We start from the raw sequence: 13,392 nt of genomic DNA, 5'->3' as shown, positions 1-13,392 counted from the left end.
CTTCTGTTCACACTTTACAGGAAATTCAAAATTATTCTGAACATTTAGCTGCACGCCTTTTTAGTTTTACTCCCCGAAGAAACCAGTTTAAAATGTTTTAAAAAAATCTTTCTCTTTTTTTTTTTTTTGCCTTTTTAATAATAACCAAAATAACCGCATGATCCTAGACTTTAGACAGATAGCAAGTAGGAGTTTTAAGCAGCATGGTTAATGTTACCCATGCAGCCAGCTGAGAGTCAGTGAAAACTTAAAGACATTATTCTTAATGCAAAAGCCAGAGCATGGAAATGACTCATTGGAGATGGTAGAGATGGATGTCAGCCAGCTACCCTGCTGAGCTAATGGCTTCAGTGTTTATTTCTCTTAACATGTGCTCATATTTGCTCTGCAGATCATCAGAGGGCTGCTCAAGTACTGGCCTAAAACCTGCACGCAGAAAGAGGTGAGACCGATGACGACGAAAAAGCTGTTGATGTTTCTTTCTCCTCAACTGTTGCATCGCTGCAACTGTGTCGATTTAACTCGTCCTTCCCTATCTCTCTGTATCTGCATTTTAAAAAATGTGCACGCACTTAGGTGATGTTCCTGGGGGAGATCGAGGAGATCCTGGATGTGATAGAGCCATCTCAGTTCATGCGGATTCAGGAGCCGCTCTTCAAGCAGATAGCAGCCTGCATCTCCAGTCCTCACTTCCAGGTGCTAAAATAACGCAGAAGTGGAAACAATAACCACAGAAGTCACTCACAGATTAAAACCGCTTTGGGTGTAGACAGGATTAAAACAAATGTGATTATAGTAATCTGATTACCTCCAGGTATTAGGCTGGAAAATCAGTTACTTCTTAGACGAATCAGTTTAATAAAAAGAATGTTGCACAACTCTGATGAAAGAAAATCAACTCTTCTTTGTGCCCGTGTGTGTGTGTGTGTGTGTGTGTGTGTGTGTGTGTGTGTGTGTGTGTGTTTTAGGTAGCGGAGCGGGCTCTTTACTTCTGGAACAATGAATACATCCTCAGTCTGATTGAGGAAAACTGTCAAGTCATCCTTCCACTGGTGTTCGCTACCCTCTACAGAGTCTCCAAGGAGCACTGGAACCAGTCAGTGGCACGCATAACCACTCCCATCGTAACTTTTTGTTTAGAGCTTAACCTCTGTTACGAGCAAATATCACAACTTGTCCAGTCAGAGGGTGAAAAGGGTCATGATGGGTTCACAGGCTTAGTCGTTAGCTTCAAGTCCTTATGAATACAGCCTGATGTTCACTTTCAATTTATGGTCCCATTAGAGTCAAAAAGGAGTCTGCAGCCGTGTGGCTCATACGATGATACGCCACGAGCGTGCATAACCCTCCGTTTCTCACTGAGATCTGCTCCTCATTCGTAATATTCGGTTACAAACCCCCAAGATGGCAACATGTAAAATACTCAGGCCAAAGCTTTCCAGCTTAAAGTAGGCAGGGGCTGGTTTCCATCTTTTATATTCAGTCTATGAGTTTAGTCTGTTAGTGGCGAGTTCATTTGGGAAGATCTTTTGTCATATTTTAGGCTACAAATTAGTTGAATAATGAAAATAATTGTTGGTAGGAACCCTTAAGTTAGCCATAACAGAAGTCCTTTTATTCTTGTCTTTATCACACACAGTATTCAGACCCTGATACTATACTGCCATATTACTATACAAGCTCCTGTTACGTTTCACTATTCATTTAAATTTTTAGGTACACACCAAATGACTTTTTTCATATTCTCACCATCATTGAAGCATTTGATGACCCATCTGTGTTTCTCCAGGACCATCGTGTCTCTGATTTACAACGTGCTGAAGACCTTCATGGAGATGAACAGCAAACTCTTTGATGACCTCACTGCCTCCTACAAAGTGGAGAAACAGAAGTGAGTGTGACTCACTGCTTTTGTGCATGTCTTTGTGTCACTGGATACGACGGTGACAACAAGAGGAAGAAACTAAGAACTAAGTCATTTTTTAGGCGGCGTTTCTTCCATTATCTGTCACATTGTATTTCACGTTGTAAGTATGTATCGCTTAGGTCATCTTTTGGACACGGATCACATCATAATTCCAGCCTCAACCTCAAGATAGTAGATACCAGAGGAAAATAAAATCTACAGGGATAGTTCAGCAGTTTGATCATCTCTTAATGAAAAGACACGTTTTATTTGTTAAGTGATGAAGTAAAGACTGGATGAATTTATCTAAGTTTAGCTTAGGATAGAAAATTTGGACCCTGTTATTCACGAACTAGATCTAGAATTACATATCTGTAAGAATTAGCATTTTAATAGAAGCTGAAATTAGAGTCAGGGATGACAGTCCGATATAAATCAGCGGTCCCCAACCCCCGAGTCGTTTGGTACTGGGCCGTGAGAGTTGAGGCCCGGTACCACTTTCTAATTTCTGCCCTTTAAACTTAACTACTTTCCTTTCTCCGCCGCCTCTCCAGGGAGCTGAAGCGAGAACGGGAGCGTGCCGAGCTCTGGCGAGGCCTGGAGGAGTACCAGGAGCGCCGGATGCAGATGCTCACGGAGGCCGCCAGGAACCAGCGCAACCTCCAGGAGCGAGGCGAGAGAGGGGACACGCTTAACCCTTCCTCCCCGCAGACAGCTCACTCCGACCAGCCCGAGCCCAAGCCCAGCGGGGCCTCTTCTGGAGCCGGGGAGAGCGCCACCTAGGTGTCACTCCATTAGATCCAATGGGGGGTAGGGGAGGGTTAGGGGACAGGGAGAAATCAGGAAGATGACGGTAAAAGTGTTGGGAGACAGAAAAAGGTACAAAACAATCCACTGTTTTTTTTCCTCTGTCGTCTTGTGTCACGGAGGTGGTTGCTTTTTGTAAAAAGGCGCAAACTCGGTGATCCAAGGTAAACACTGTACCTTCTTTCTAACTGAGTTGTGTGAAACTGGTTCACATTTTGCTGTACACACATTATGTTGCAGACCAGAAGATAAATACTGTCCGAGTGCAGACTCGTGGAAATTTAAATTCGTGGAAACGGCAGATCAGTGCCCTGAAATCGGTAGCTGGCCTGCTTCAAATCTGCCTCAAAACGAGAGATATAACATCTCTTTTGGTGCAACACTTACCACGTTTAACACATTTCTAAGTCACCTAAGGGAGGACGGGTCTGCGCCGTGGCCTCGTATTTATCTTTTGGTCAGAGATGCTGATTTCATGCGTGGATAGCACAATACATCAATAAACAAAAGAAGCAATTTCACACAAAAGTCCCAAAACTATTGCCGAACCCACGAACCGCCACATAGACGCGGGCGCAGGTACATTTTTACTGTAAATATCAGAGGACAGAGCTACAGAGAGTTTATCCAGGTTAAACAATTCACACGCCAACAGCTGATTCATGCACCTGAATATTACTTTAAATCACACTGTCTCACACACACACACACACACACACACACATACACAGACACACACGGCTGATTCTGGCGTTAACTCCTCTCCCAGTCTGCCGGGTTCCACCAAAGGATGAGCCTGAAGTCCCTAATAACCACTGATGAAGATGATGATATAAGTACAATAATGTTCCTTCTTCTTACTTGTTACTCTACTACTATTACTCTACTCTAAGTACTACTGATGATGATAATGTTTTTATATATATACATATGTCTCTGGATATTTCTGTAGTGTATTACGGGAGAAACACTAGTGTAGCAGATATCATAAAGGGGAAGTCCACTCGAATTCTGAATTCACATCACGTGTTAAATGTGTGAGGCTGTAATGTGAGTGCTGAAATTCAGCAGAATTCCCCTTTAGCAGACCTTAAAAGGAGGAGGAATGAACTGGATTGGCATGGGTGGATTTGCTTTCATTCATTACTTGTGGTGTGGTGGATTTAAAAAAACAAAGAAATCCCCAAACATTCCACGTTTAAAGCTGAATCATTTTTTTTAAAGGTGCCGTGTGGAGTTTTGTTCTAAACACAGTTTTACGTTGATGATTTTATGTCTCACTCATCATGAATGTACTTTGTCTGTTAGGGAGGCCTGGTGAATTTACATTTTTAACATCCGCCTTTGCTCGCTAAAAAAAGCTACATATGCTAGGTTTAGCTTCTGTGGTGATACCCACTGGTTTGTGAAGTCCTGTTTTGAAGTTTGGCTTTCTGGATCCAGAGGTTATTGGCTAATGATAGCAACCTTTGTTAGCAAGGTGCATACACTGAATGGGAGTAGCATAGCCTCAATCCATGCATCCATCCGTGACTGATGGCTAATTAATCCTCGACGTGTTGGTCGACGTGTTGGTCGTCGTGTCTGCGAATAATGGCTTTGCCACGACTCGGTACTCGCCGCAGTATTTTCCTAAATGATAGGCGTGGCGATTCAGACAGAACCTCCACATTAGCGCTGGTTCGGTCAAAATCGTAAATAAAGAAATCACTGAATGTTTATTTATTCCAGAATGTCTCATCTTTTCAATACTGTTGCAATCTGTAAATCTGTGTCAATAAAATGGTTGTGAAAATTGACGCGATCGCCACAAAAACTAACCAAGCGCAACTTGATGCATGTTGAGCATACATGGGCCTTTAGGGGGTGCCCGGGAGGCATCCTGGTCACAAACCACCTGAATCGACTTCTTTTCTGTGTGGTGAAGTGGCAGCTTTAGTCTGAGCGCCTCCTGGATGATCGAGCTTCTTAACCGAGCTCTAAGAGAGCACACCAACCCCACAAACGCTTTCCACGTGGGTGTAGTTGACTGGGTCAGATTAGCAGACAGCTAGGTTGGGTTCCACCATTAATAAATATTTCAACAGGAGAGCTTCAAGTGGTCATTTGAGGAACTGCGGTTTTGGGCACATTTGCTTCACTTTCCAGCATTTTCTGGCACAAATTCTACACATCACTAAATGTTGGATCAGGAGAACAGCATGAAATCAGTATTGTGAATGTGTTGCTTACACGCAAACAAAACTTGGATCCAGTCATAAAACATGCTTTATCTATCATCTCTTATTGGTTAAAAGTTCCACAGCTTACCTTTAATTTTAATTTGGCACCAAATGATGATTTTTTTTTGGTGTGTACGTGTGTCTATTCTCTCATTTAGAACCTCATCACAGAGTATTAAATTTAAACGAATCCAAGCAGACTCATAAAGCCCACCCAACACATGAGAATGAATGAAACCCACCGCATGTGTGTCAAATCAAAAGAAAAACACCGCAATCCAGTTGGATTTCTGAACCTGGAACGTCTGCAGGTTCGAGCAGACCAAAAGCTGCTAGATGGTGACCATGATGAGGAAGCTTTTTTTTTTTTTTTTTTGATGTGAACCAACAAAAATCTGTTTATTCTTGTCTGATCATTATGATAGAGTGATGGGATACAAGAGAGGGAGGAAAAAAACTGAAAAAAAAATTATTTTAGCAATATTTTCATTCTTTCAGGATAATCTGTGTTTTTTAGGGGGTGACGACAGGAAGTGGGTGTCACACTGAAACGTTTACCTCCCACTCTTGTTTTTACTCCTGTTGCGTCCTTGATATTCACATTGTCTTAAAGGTACCTTCTGTGTAGATTTATTTGATGAGAAATGATTTTGCTTTGTAAATTACGTTGTTAATTTTATTGGTTTTTGTATAATCTTGTTTTTTGTGGAAAACTGAGTCTGATGCTATTTATTTTCTATTTGATCAGGAAATGTAACCTTATTTGACGGTCAGGTTGTGTGTGCGTGTGTGTGCGCGCATGTGTTTGCGTGCGTGGGTGCTTGAGCGTGTATCCAGTGAGTGTTTCGGCGAGCAGGAGATATGCGTAGACAGAGCGACAGAGAACGGGAGAAAGCAGTCGTCTCTTTGCTTCTTTTTCTCTCTCTCGCCTTCTCTCCTTCCTGTGGGACAGGGTTTGAATCCGAATGTATCGTGAAACAAAACTGATTGTTCTTTTTTTTTACGCTTGACAGGCAGAACTAAGTGTCGGCTGCTTCGAACCAAACTTTCAAAAAACCCCGCAGAACCGTTTTTTTCCTAGACGCTCACTTAAAAACTTGTCTGAATCAGCAATGTTTCGAAATCGTTTCCATCTTCGTACCAAAAGGGTTTTTTGCTTTCAAAATTTGGTGAAGCGGCTTTGCGTTTTTTTCTTTTCTTTTTCATAAAGACCTTACAACTTATGTCACCTTTGACGCCAAAAACCAAATTTTGCCACTGTTTGATAGCTACCGTCACATAAAGGCGCCTGAGTTATCGTTACAACAACAGGACAACTGAACACCACCACCAGTCTATGGGTAACGCTAGAAGCGGGCAACTACAGATAAGTTATTGGTGCTGGTTTCATTAATTTGACTTTTTTCTTTGATTGTATTTTGCAAAAAGAGTGCAAAAATCCAAAGTCTGATTTCGTCGTCATCCTCAATCGCCTGAAACTCCAAAAACAAGTGGAACATTTCCTTTCTTAAATCCTATAATTTACTCCACGTCGCCACCTGGCTGACAACGAGAGACCCTTCCATTTTTGGGATTTCAAACATTGTCTTGATTCAGGCAGGTGACACTCAGAAACACAATCGAACAGAGACAAAACTTGACCTCGCTGTCACTAAACTTGGTTTGCTTCATGATTTTTTTTTCTTGGGTTGCTTACTCACAAACCCTCTAGATTGTTGTTGTTGGGATGACCCCAGCTCCCACTGTTCAAGAATTCTCCATGATAATGATTAATAATAATATTCCTCAATTCTAGCATTCTGCCATCCAATCAGGAACTGCTCCAGAACAGGAAGTGAGAGAGGAGAGAGTGTTTGTAGAGAGCTCCGGTGTCGCCTCACAGACAGCCATCAAGCGCTGCTTTCATGGACGCTCGCATTTCCTCTCTGTGGCCGTTTTCAGGAGGCCAGATTTTAACAAATGCTTTAAGTCAGAGGGGCGATGTGGGCGGATCTGATGAAAGACAGACAGTAAAGACAAAAAAAGAAAACAGGAGGGGGAAGATAGAGGAAAGAAAAGACATAGACACGATAGAATGGCAATAAGTCAGAGCAACAGAATGAGAATATAACGTTACCGAAACCTACTACTGCATTACGTAGCAATTTCACTGAATTTCTAGATTTGCACTGTCTGCCCAATGGTCTGTTTGTTGTGTTGAAGAAAAAAAAACAAGAGAAAATGATAAAGATGATGCAGACGAAGAAGATGTATATTTTGGGGACCAACACAGTGGTGGGGGGGTTTGAATGTAGAGTGGCTTACTACTGTATGTATCATTACAGGGAAGTGTAGAATGGAGAAAAAAATATAATGTGCTAAAAACTAAAACTTCACTTTGAGAAAACACTCTGGAGTCTGTGTCTTTTTTGCATCGCCTAATTCCTATCAATGATTCTTCCATTTCCAGACATGATTGGGATACTTATCACATACTTGCCAAACTTGAGACCTCGGAATTGGGGAGACATTCAAAAGGGCTGTTGGGGGGGTGACATACATATATACAAAAAACTCGGAATAAAATTAATTGGATTTCACCGGGTGTCCAAATTCAGAGGCTGCATCCACCTGAGGACCCGGCCTTCGCGGTCTAAGTGGGCTGAGTCCTCCAAAAGCTGGGTAGGCTTGGTTTCCAGTTCCGCTTACAACTTTGTGTGGTGTTGCGTTGAATGGTGTTGTAAACTTGTCCACTTTGTCTTGTTGAACCAGCACTGTGTCTCCCGTGTCAACTTTTGAATACTCAGCTCCCCGTCGTTCATCAGCAGAAATCTTTGATTTTCCTTTCTGTTCAGCGTCTCTGTCACGCACGTCCAACTCCGTTGCTTTTGCCTCACCGATGTTCGGTAACTTTCCTCTCATTTTGCGGTTGAACAGGAGTTCTGCTGGACTTTTGCCCGTGGTTGGATGTTCAATGCTGCGATACACTGTCACATATTTTCTTAGCTCTCGCTTCCAGTCAAGTCCTTCGGCTTGTGCGATCCTGATTCTTTTCATCAATGATGCATTTTGACATTCCACTTCCCCATTTGCTTGAGCCCATTTTGATGTAGTTCTTATATGTTTGATTCCATTAGTTTCACAATATTCTCTGAACAGCTCAGATTTGAACTGTGGGTCGTTATCAGATTTGATGGTAACTGGTAGCCCATGTCTGCTAGATATACAGTCAATAGAGTCAATGACTTTTTCAGCAGTTGTAGATGACATTACATCATACTCATAGTACCTACTGTAGTAATCTATCAGTACAAGTATTGAGTGGTTCGAAGGTAACGGTCCCAGTAAGTCTACCGTAAAAATCCGGCTGACCGTGTCCTCTCCTTTCTTTTCCCCGGCGACACTCATCGCCGCCATCTGCTCCTCCACGTGTTCGCAGTGTGAAGCCACCTCTAACGTGCGAGTTAGAGTTAAGCCGGGACCCTCCTCGAGCAGCTTTCTCCGTACATATTCAGAAGTGCATTTACTCAGGATAGCGTCCCTTATCTGGTTATCATTGTCACCTTGAAAGTCACAGTCTTTTGCAGCTCGCCTTAAACGTGTACAAAATTGTTGCACAGTCTCACCTGGTGTTTGGGACAATTTGTGGAAAGTTTGGCGTGCGTATGCTGCATTCACTTGAGGAACAAAATAAGTGTTGAGCGCAGTCACCGCCGCGGTGTAATCCTTCGCCTCTCCCGTCTGTGGTAGAGTGGAGAAGACGTCCTGCACGTCCTGTCCGGCCAAGTGCAGTAGAAGAGCGCGTCTACGCTGTCTGATCGCGTCAAAAGAAGACCTTTCCCATCAGCAAACAACTCGATGGATGTTAACCACGCGTCCATCTCAGTGTAGCAGGCGAATGGTTGAATGCCCGACTTTTCCATGTTAGCCCACAAGTTTTTGCTAACACCGTGCCGCCGCTGGGTCTACTTCTCACAAAAACAAATCCAGGTCCGTGTCATCCTCGTCGCCATTGTTGTGTGCCCACCTTATTACTGAATTAAATCAGGACATAAAGCACGGTCTTTATCTTGCTTTATTGAACACTGTCCATCTGACAACTAGCCACTTAACGGGGCCTCCTTCGGAGAACATATCAATACATGACAATGATGACCTGGATGACTGAGAACCTTCACAGACATATTTGCACTAAAGTTATCAGACAGTAAAATATAAACATTCTATAATATGACAATATTTTTTTTATCCAAGCGTTTCTGTGTGAAGGGCATGAATCCAGTATGATTATCTTTGTAGCAATAATCTTTCTCAGGCACCGCCTCTTTTAGGAAGAAGTATTATTTCTATATTTTGGAATTTAAGAGAATTTGCAAGATTGCCAGCTGGATTATGATGCTTAGCCATTGGGAATCTTTCAGCACTTCTTGTCTTGCTTTTGTGCTCAGAGATCCTGATTTTTAGTTCCGATTTTGTTTACTTGTATCTGCTAGCGCACAAGGGTATTTTAACAAACTGACTATAATTGTGACTCTGGTTTTTAGATTTTCAACTTGGCAGTGCCAGTGTGTGAGTGCAAAAGAGCATCCCCGATGGTGACAGCACTAGAATGGGTACAGTTTAAACAGTTCTGTAGCTGAGGACACAGTTAATCTGTATTCTGATGCATTAAGATCATATAAATGAAGATTGCAAACACTGCTGATGTCAGCGGTTTGACTTGTGCATTATATATATATATATATATATATATATATATATATATATATATATATATATATATGTCTTTAAGTTATTAGTCGTTTTTAAACCAACAACCATTACCAAGATTTGTGTATATTTCTATCCATTCTGTAACTCTGGTGTACAGTTCAGTACTGCAACTCCCCACATGACACTGCACACACACACACACACACACACACACACACACACACACACACACACACACACACACACACACACACACACAGAGAGAGAGAGAGAGAGAGATATACAATACAGGATGAGGTTAAGAAAATACAGACAAGCATCATTATTTTCCAGGGAGTCTCCATTATTTCTGGCTTGGGGTCTCTAATGGTATTTTATTGTAATTGCTATGATGTCAGAGTGTCCGTCCGCCCTATTGGCCTTCTAAAAACAATAACAAGGACAGATTGGTTCCATTCACTGGATTGTCCGGACAGAGAGAGACCCGAGTCCTGCAGCTCAAACCCTCTGAAAGATCTTCAGCTGAAAAGGTGAGAGATCGTCTTCTGAAACATTTTTAAAATAAGGTAGGATGGGTATGCGACAATAACAAATTGAGCTTGATGTGCATGGTTTTGTTCAGATGCTTTTGCAGTCTTTATTGAGTCATTACAGAGTGAGTCCAGTGACCGTGGTCTCAGAGCTTCTGAAAGAATTTAATTTTCTGCTAACTTAATGGGGTTGTATGTATTCTTAAAAGAAACCAGTGAAACAGTTAACAGTCTGGCTACATTGAGTTAAATCCAGCTGTTTCAGTAAACTTCAGGTGGGTTGCTTGAAAACGTTCAGTTTTTGAGTAAACGTCTCCTGTAGCATTAAAGACCTTTGAAAAGACACAAATGTTTATTGTGTTTCCTACAAGAGAAGACGAAGATGAGGTTTTATGCACGTAAACACCAGTGTCAGGTTTCCCATCTGCAAAGATGTTTGTACTCAACACTAAGAAATGTTTTTGTGTCCAACTTTTTAGTGGCGTTGCTGGCTGCAGTAGCCAGAGTAGACACTAGAGGGAGTTGTGAGTCATGCTCATTGCCACACTGCTGTAGATCAACTTCTGTTCTCATGTAAAATATTGACAATTCATCACCTTTACTGGCTACTATCACTTGTTTTCAATATACAAGAAGAGATATACACTGTATAGGTATATTCTTTAAGTAATTAGTGATAATATTTCTCCATTTAATATTTTTTTCTTCAATATCAATGATAGCATCTTTCCATGTATCACAGCACATCATATGTTCCTGATGATTAAGTGAAATAATAATATGATTTACTCCACAAAGCTGCTGAACTTAACCCTCTTTATTTATTATTTGTTCCATTATACCCAGCATGCACCTCCACCGTATCGCCTTCTCCTTCTTCCTCCTGCTGGTTGCCGGGGCAGCCGTGCTGTGTGTCAACGTGACAACAGTGCTCCAGGGTTTCCGTGGATGCGCAGTGCGGGAGTTCTCCTTTGTGGCCCACAAGCCTGGCTGCAAGGGGCTGCGCATCACCACAGAGGCCTGCTGGGGGCGCTGTCACACGTGGGAGGTAGCTCTCTCTCTCACACACACACACAGACACACACAGAGAAAATAAATGTCACATCAGCTACTTGTAACCTACACAGGAGTTTGTGTCTTTAATGCTGGGATACTGAAACATCCAATAAAAGAGTCATCTCCTATTAGTGCACTAATAAGATGTCGATACTACAAATTTTGGTATTGATCTGACACTAAGTAATTACGGGGCCGATAGCGATACTGATACTTAGGAGAGAGCAGTGTGTTTTAATTTATGAGATGAATCATGAACACTTTTTAATGACTGCCTAATCACTGTGATTTTCATTTTACACAGTAATGACACACCTTTCAGCTTTTTATGTATTTTGAAACTGGGTTTTTTGAAGACATGGAATGTAAATACACCTGTCTCTAAAGGACTTTGGGTTATTTTCTGTTGTTTTAATGCGATATGTGATATAGGCTCTCCGACCTGTTTCCCCACGTCATGTCTTTGCTATGTATGTATGGTCGGGGGGGTCCAATTTCACTGCAGGTGTAAAGACATTTACACCTGCATTTTTCATAGTGCATATTTGAGGTATATTATTTTACTTCCATAAACAAAATAAGTAAATAAGATTTCACATAATACCGTTGGCTATATACTGAAGGTAGCAGATAGAGACATTGTGCTAGAAACAATCTTTTAAAAAACAACAACTTCATTTGCAAACAAAACAGGAAAACATCTTAGAAGAGACATATCCAGGACAAGGACATAGACGACTCAGACGATACAATAATCGAAACATGGGGGATATACGAGCGAGTGTGGTGCGTAGTATGATGTGCAGGGAAGAAGTGCTTTTAACCAAAACTGGTATCAAACTATCGATATTTGGATTGAACGTCCCACCTACATGTCCTAGGACTTGTACCAAACTATAACAAAGCTGATGATCTGTTATTGTCTTGTTAGCTTTCTGGTAACTTTTTTTTTTATAAGAAATGCTCAGATCCCAGTCAGGGGATACCAATCTTCCGCTGTACTTCTGAAAACTTGACATGTTAATGCTGTACATCTGGGTAACTTTAGACAACAACAACTTGCAGTCTCTGTGTTTTTCAGACTGTTTTTTTATGTCAACTATTACTACATAAAATTTGAAGTTTGTTTTTGAACTACCAAAAAAACCACCAAAATTTATGTTTCTTTGTTTTTAGTTCAACTTCTTAAAAGCTTTTAATTCATGTGAGAGTCATTGAAGTTTGTTTCCTCCAATCGCAACCTGTGATTCACCTGTGTGTGTGTGTGTGTGTGTGTGTGAACCCTGCAGAAACCTGTACCAGAACCCCCCTACATCCACCGTCACCACCGTGTGTGCACGTACAACCGCAGTCGCCACATGACCGCCCGGCTGCCCGGCTGCCAGCCTGACGTCTCCCCTCTCTACCACTATCCCGTGGCTCTGGAGTGCCACTGCGATGTGTGCTCCACACAGGACACAGAGTGTGAGACCTTCTGACAGACAAGGCTCTCCTCTCCCTAAACGCTTCCATCAACAGTGTGATGGCGGAGTCTGAACTGAAAAAAGATAAAAACATGTGATTCAAACTTTAAGTTGGTGGTGATAGCACTTAGAAAGATATAACAGCAGGATGTTTATACTGAAAAACAAAAAAAGTCCAGGAAGATGGATATTTCATGACTTTGTCAACTAACAATAATGTGCATCTATTTTGCATCTGCTGTAAAAAATACAAGTAATGTCATACTCATAATGTTCACGATACTCGGTTTCTCATTATATAGACTGCAGAAAAATTAACATTGAATGCATTTTGTAACGTAACAGTTTTCCTGTCCTTGTGTACCAAGTTATACCGAAATTGGATACAACTAATATGTTTGGGAATACTCACAAATAAAATAAAATAAAATTCCAGCCCGCAGTTTTCCTACTTTTACATCAATGTCTGAAAAGAAAAAAAAACAGGTAATATGCAGTGCACTGTTTGCAAGAGCTCTTCGTCAGCATGTAATACTTAAAGGCATTAAGGAAAACACACTATAAGCAAACAAAAACTATGGGACGCAGTTACCTGTACCATAAAACAGGCTTCAAACACATTAAAGATGACATGGGTGAAAATAAAAGGGAAAGCTAATGCAAGGGAGGTGAGGGCTGTTAACTCGCTATTGATCATATGAGTCATCACATTAAAG

The 13,392-nt window shown here is 41.5% G+C and overlaps 2 protein-coding genes across 2 annotated transcripts in view; both read left to right on the top strand.

Moving 5' to 3' along the window:
* ppp2r5b (protein phosphatase 2, regulatory subunit B', beta) overlaps positions 1-2,689 on the top strand; it is a 46,694-nt gene extending 44,005 nt beyond the window's left edge. Inside the window, exons 9-13 of the mRNA XM_085351016.1 lie at positions 392-442; positions 577-696; positions 969-1,096; positions 1,790-1,891; positions 2,461-2,689. Coding sequence (XP_085207142.1) covers positions 392-442; positions 577-696; positions 969-1,096; positions 1,790-1,891; positions 2,461-2,689 — 630 coding nt within the window. The remainder of the gene's footprint in view (positions 1-391; positions 443-576; positions 697-968; positions 1,097-1,789; positions 1,892-2,460) is intronic.
* An 8,315-nt stretch (positions 2,690-11,004) lies between these two features.
* Positions 11,005-12,691, top strand: LOC146636718 (glycoprotein hormone beta-5-like). The gene is made up of 2 exons (XM_085351015.1): positions 11,005-11,205; positions 12,503-12,691. The coding sequence occupies exons 1-2, from the start codon at positions 11,005-11,007 to the stop codon at positions 12,689-12,691; spliced, it is 390 nt and encodes a 129-aa protein (XP_085207141.1).
* Positions 12,692-13,392: the final 701 nt, after the last annotated feature.

The sequence above is a fragment of the Diplotaxodon limnothrissa genome, linkage group LG3, assembly GCF_057381915.1.
Source record: "Diplotaxodon limnothrissa isolate DT_005_m linkage group LG3, D_limnothrissa_male_GT1.1, whole genome shotgun sequence".
Taxonomy (NCBI): domain Eukaryota; kingdom Metazoa; phylum Chordata; class Actinopteri; order Cichliformes; family Cichlidae; genus Diplotaxodon; species Diplotaxodon limnothrissa.
Note: the sequence above shows the minus strand (reverse complement) of the source record. Positions and strands in the feature narration are given on the sequence as shown.

Coding starts and splice junctions, on each gene's coding strand:
- LOC146636718 (XM_085351015.1), top strand. CDS start 11,005: ATGCACCTCCACCGTATCGCCTTCTCCTTCTTCCTCCTGCTGGTTGCC. Junction 11,206..12,502: donor GGCGCTGTCACACGTGGGAG/GTAGCTCTCTCT, acceptor TGAACCCTGCAG/AAACCTGTACCAGAACCCCC.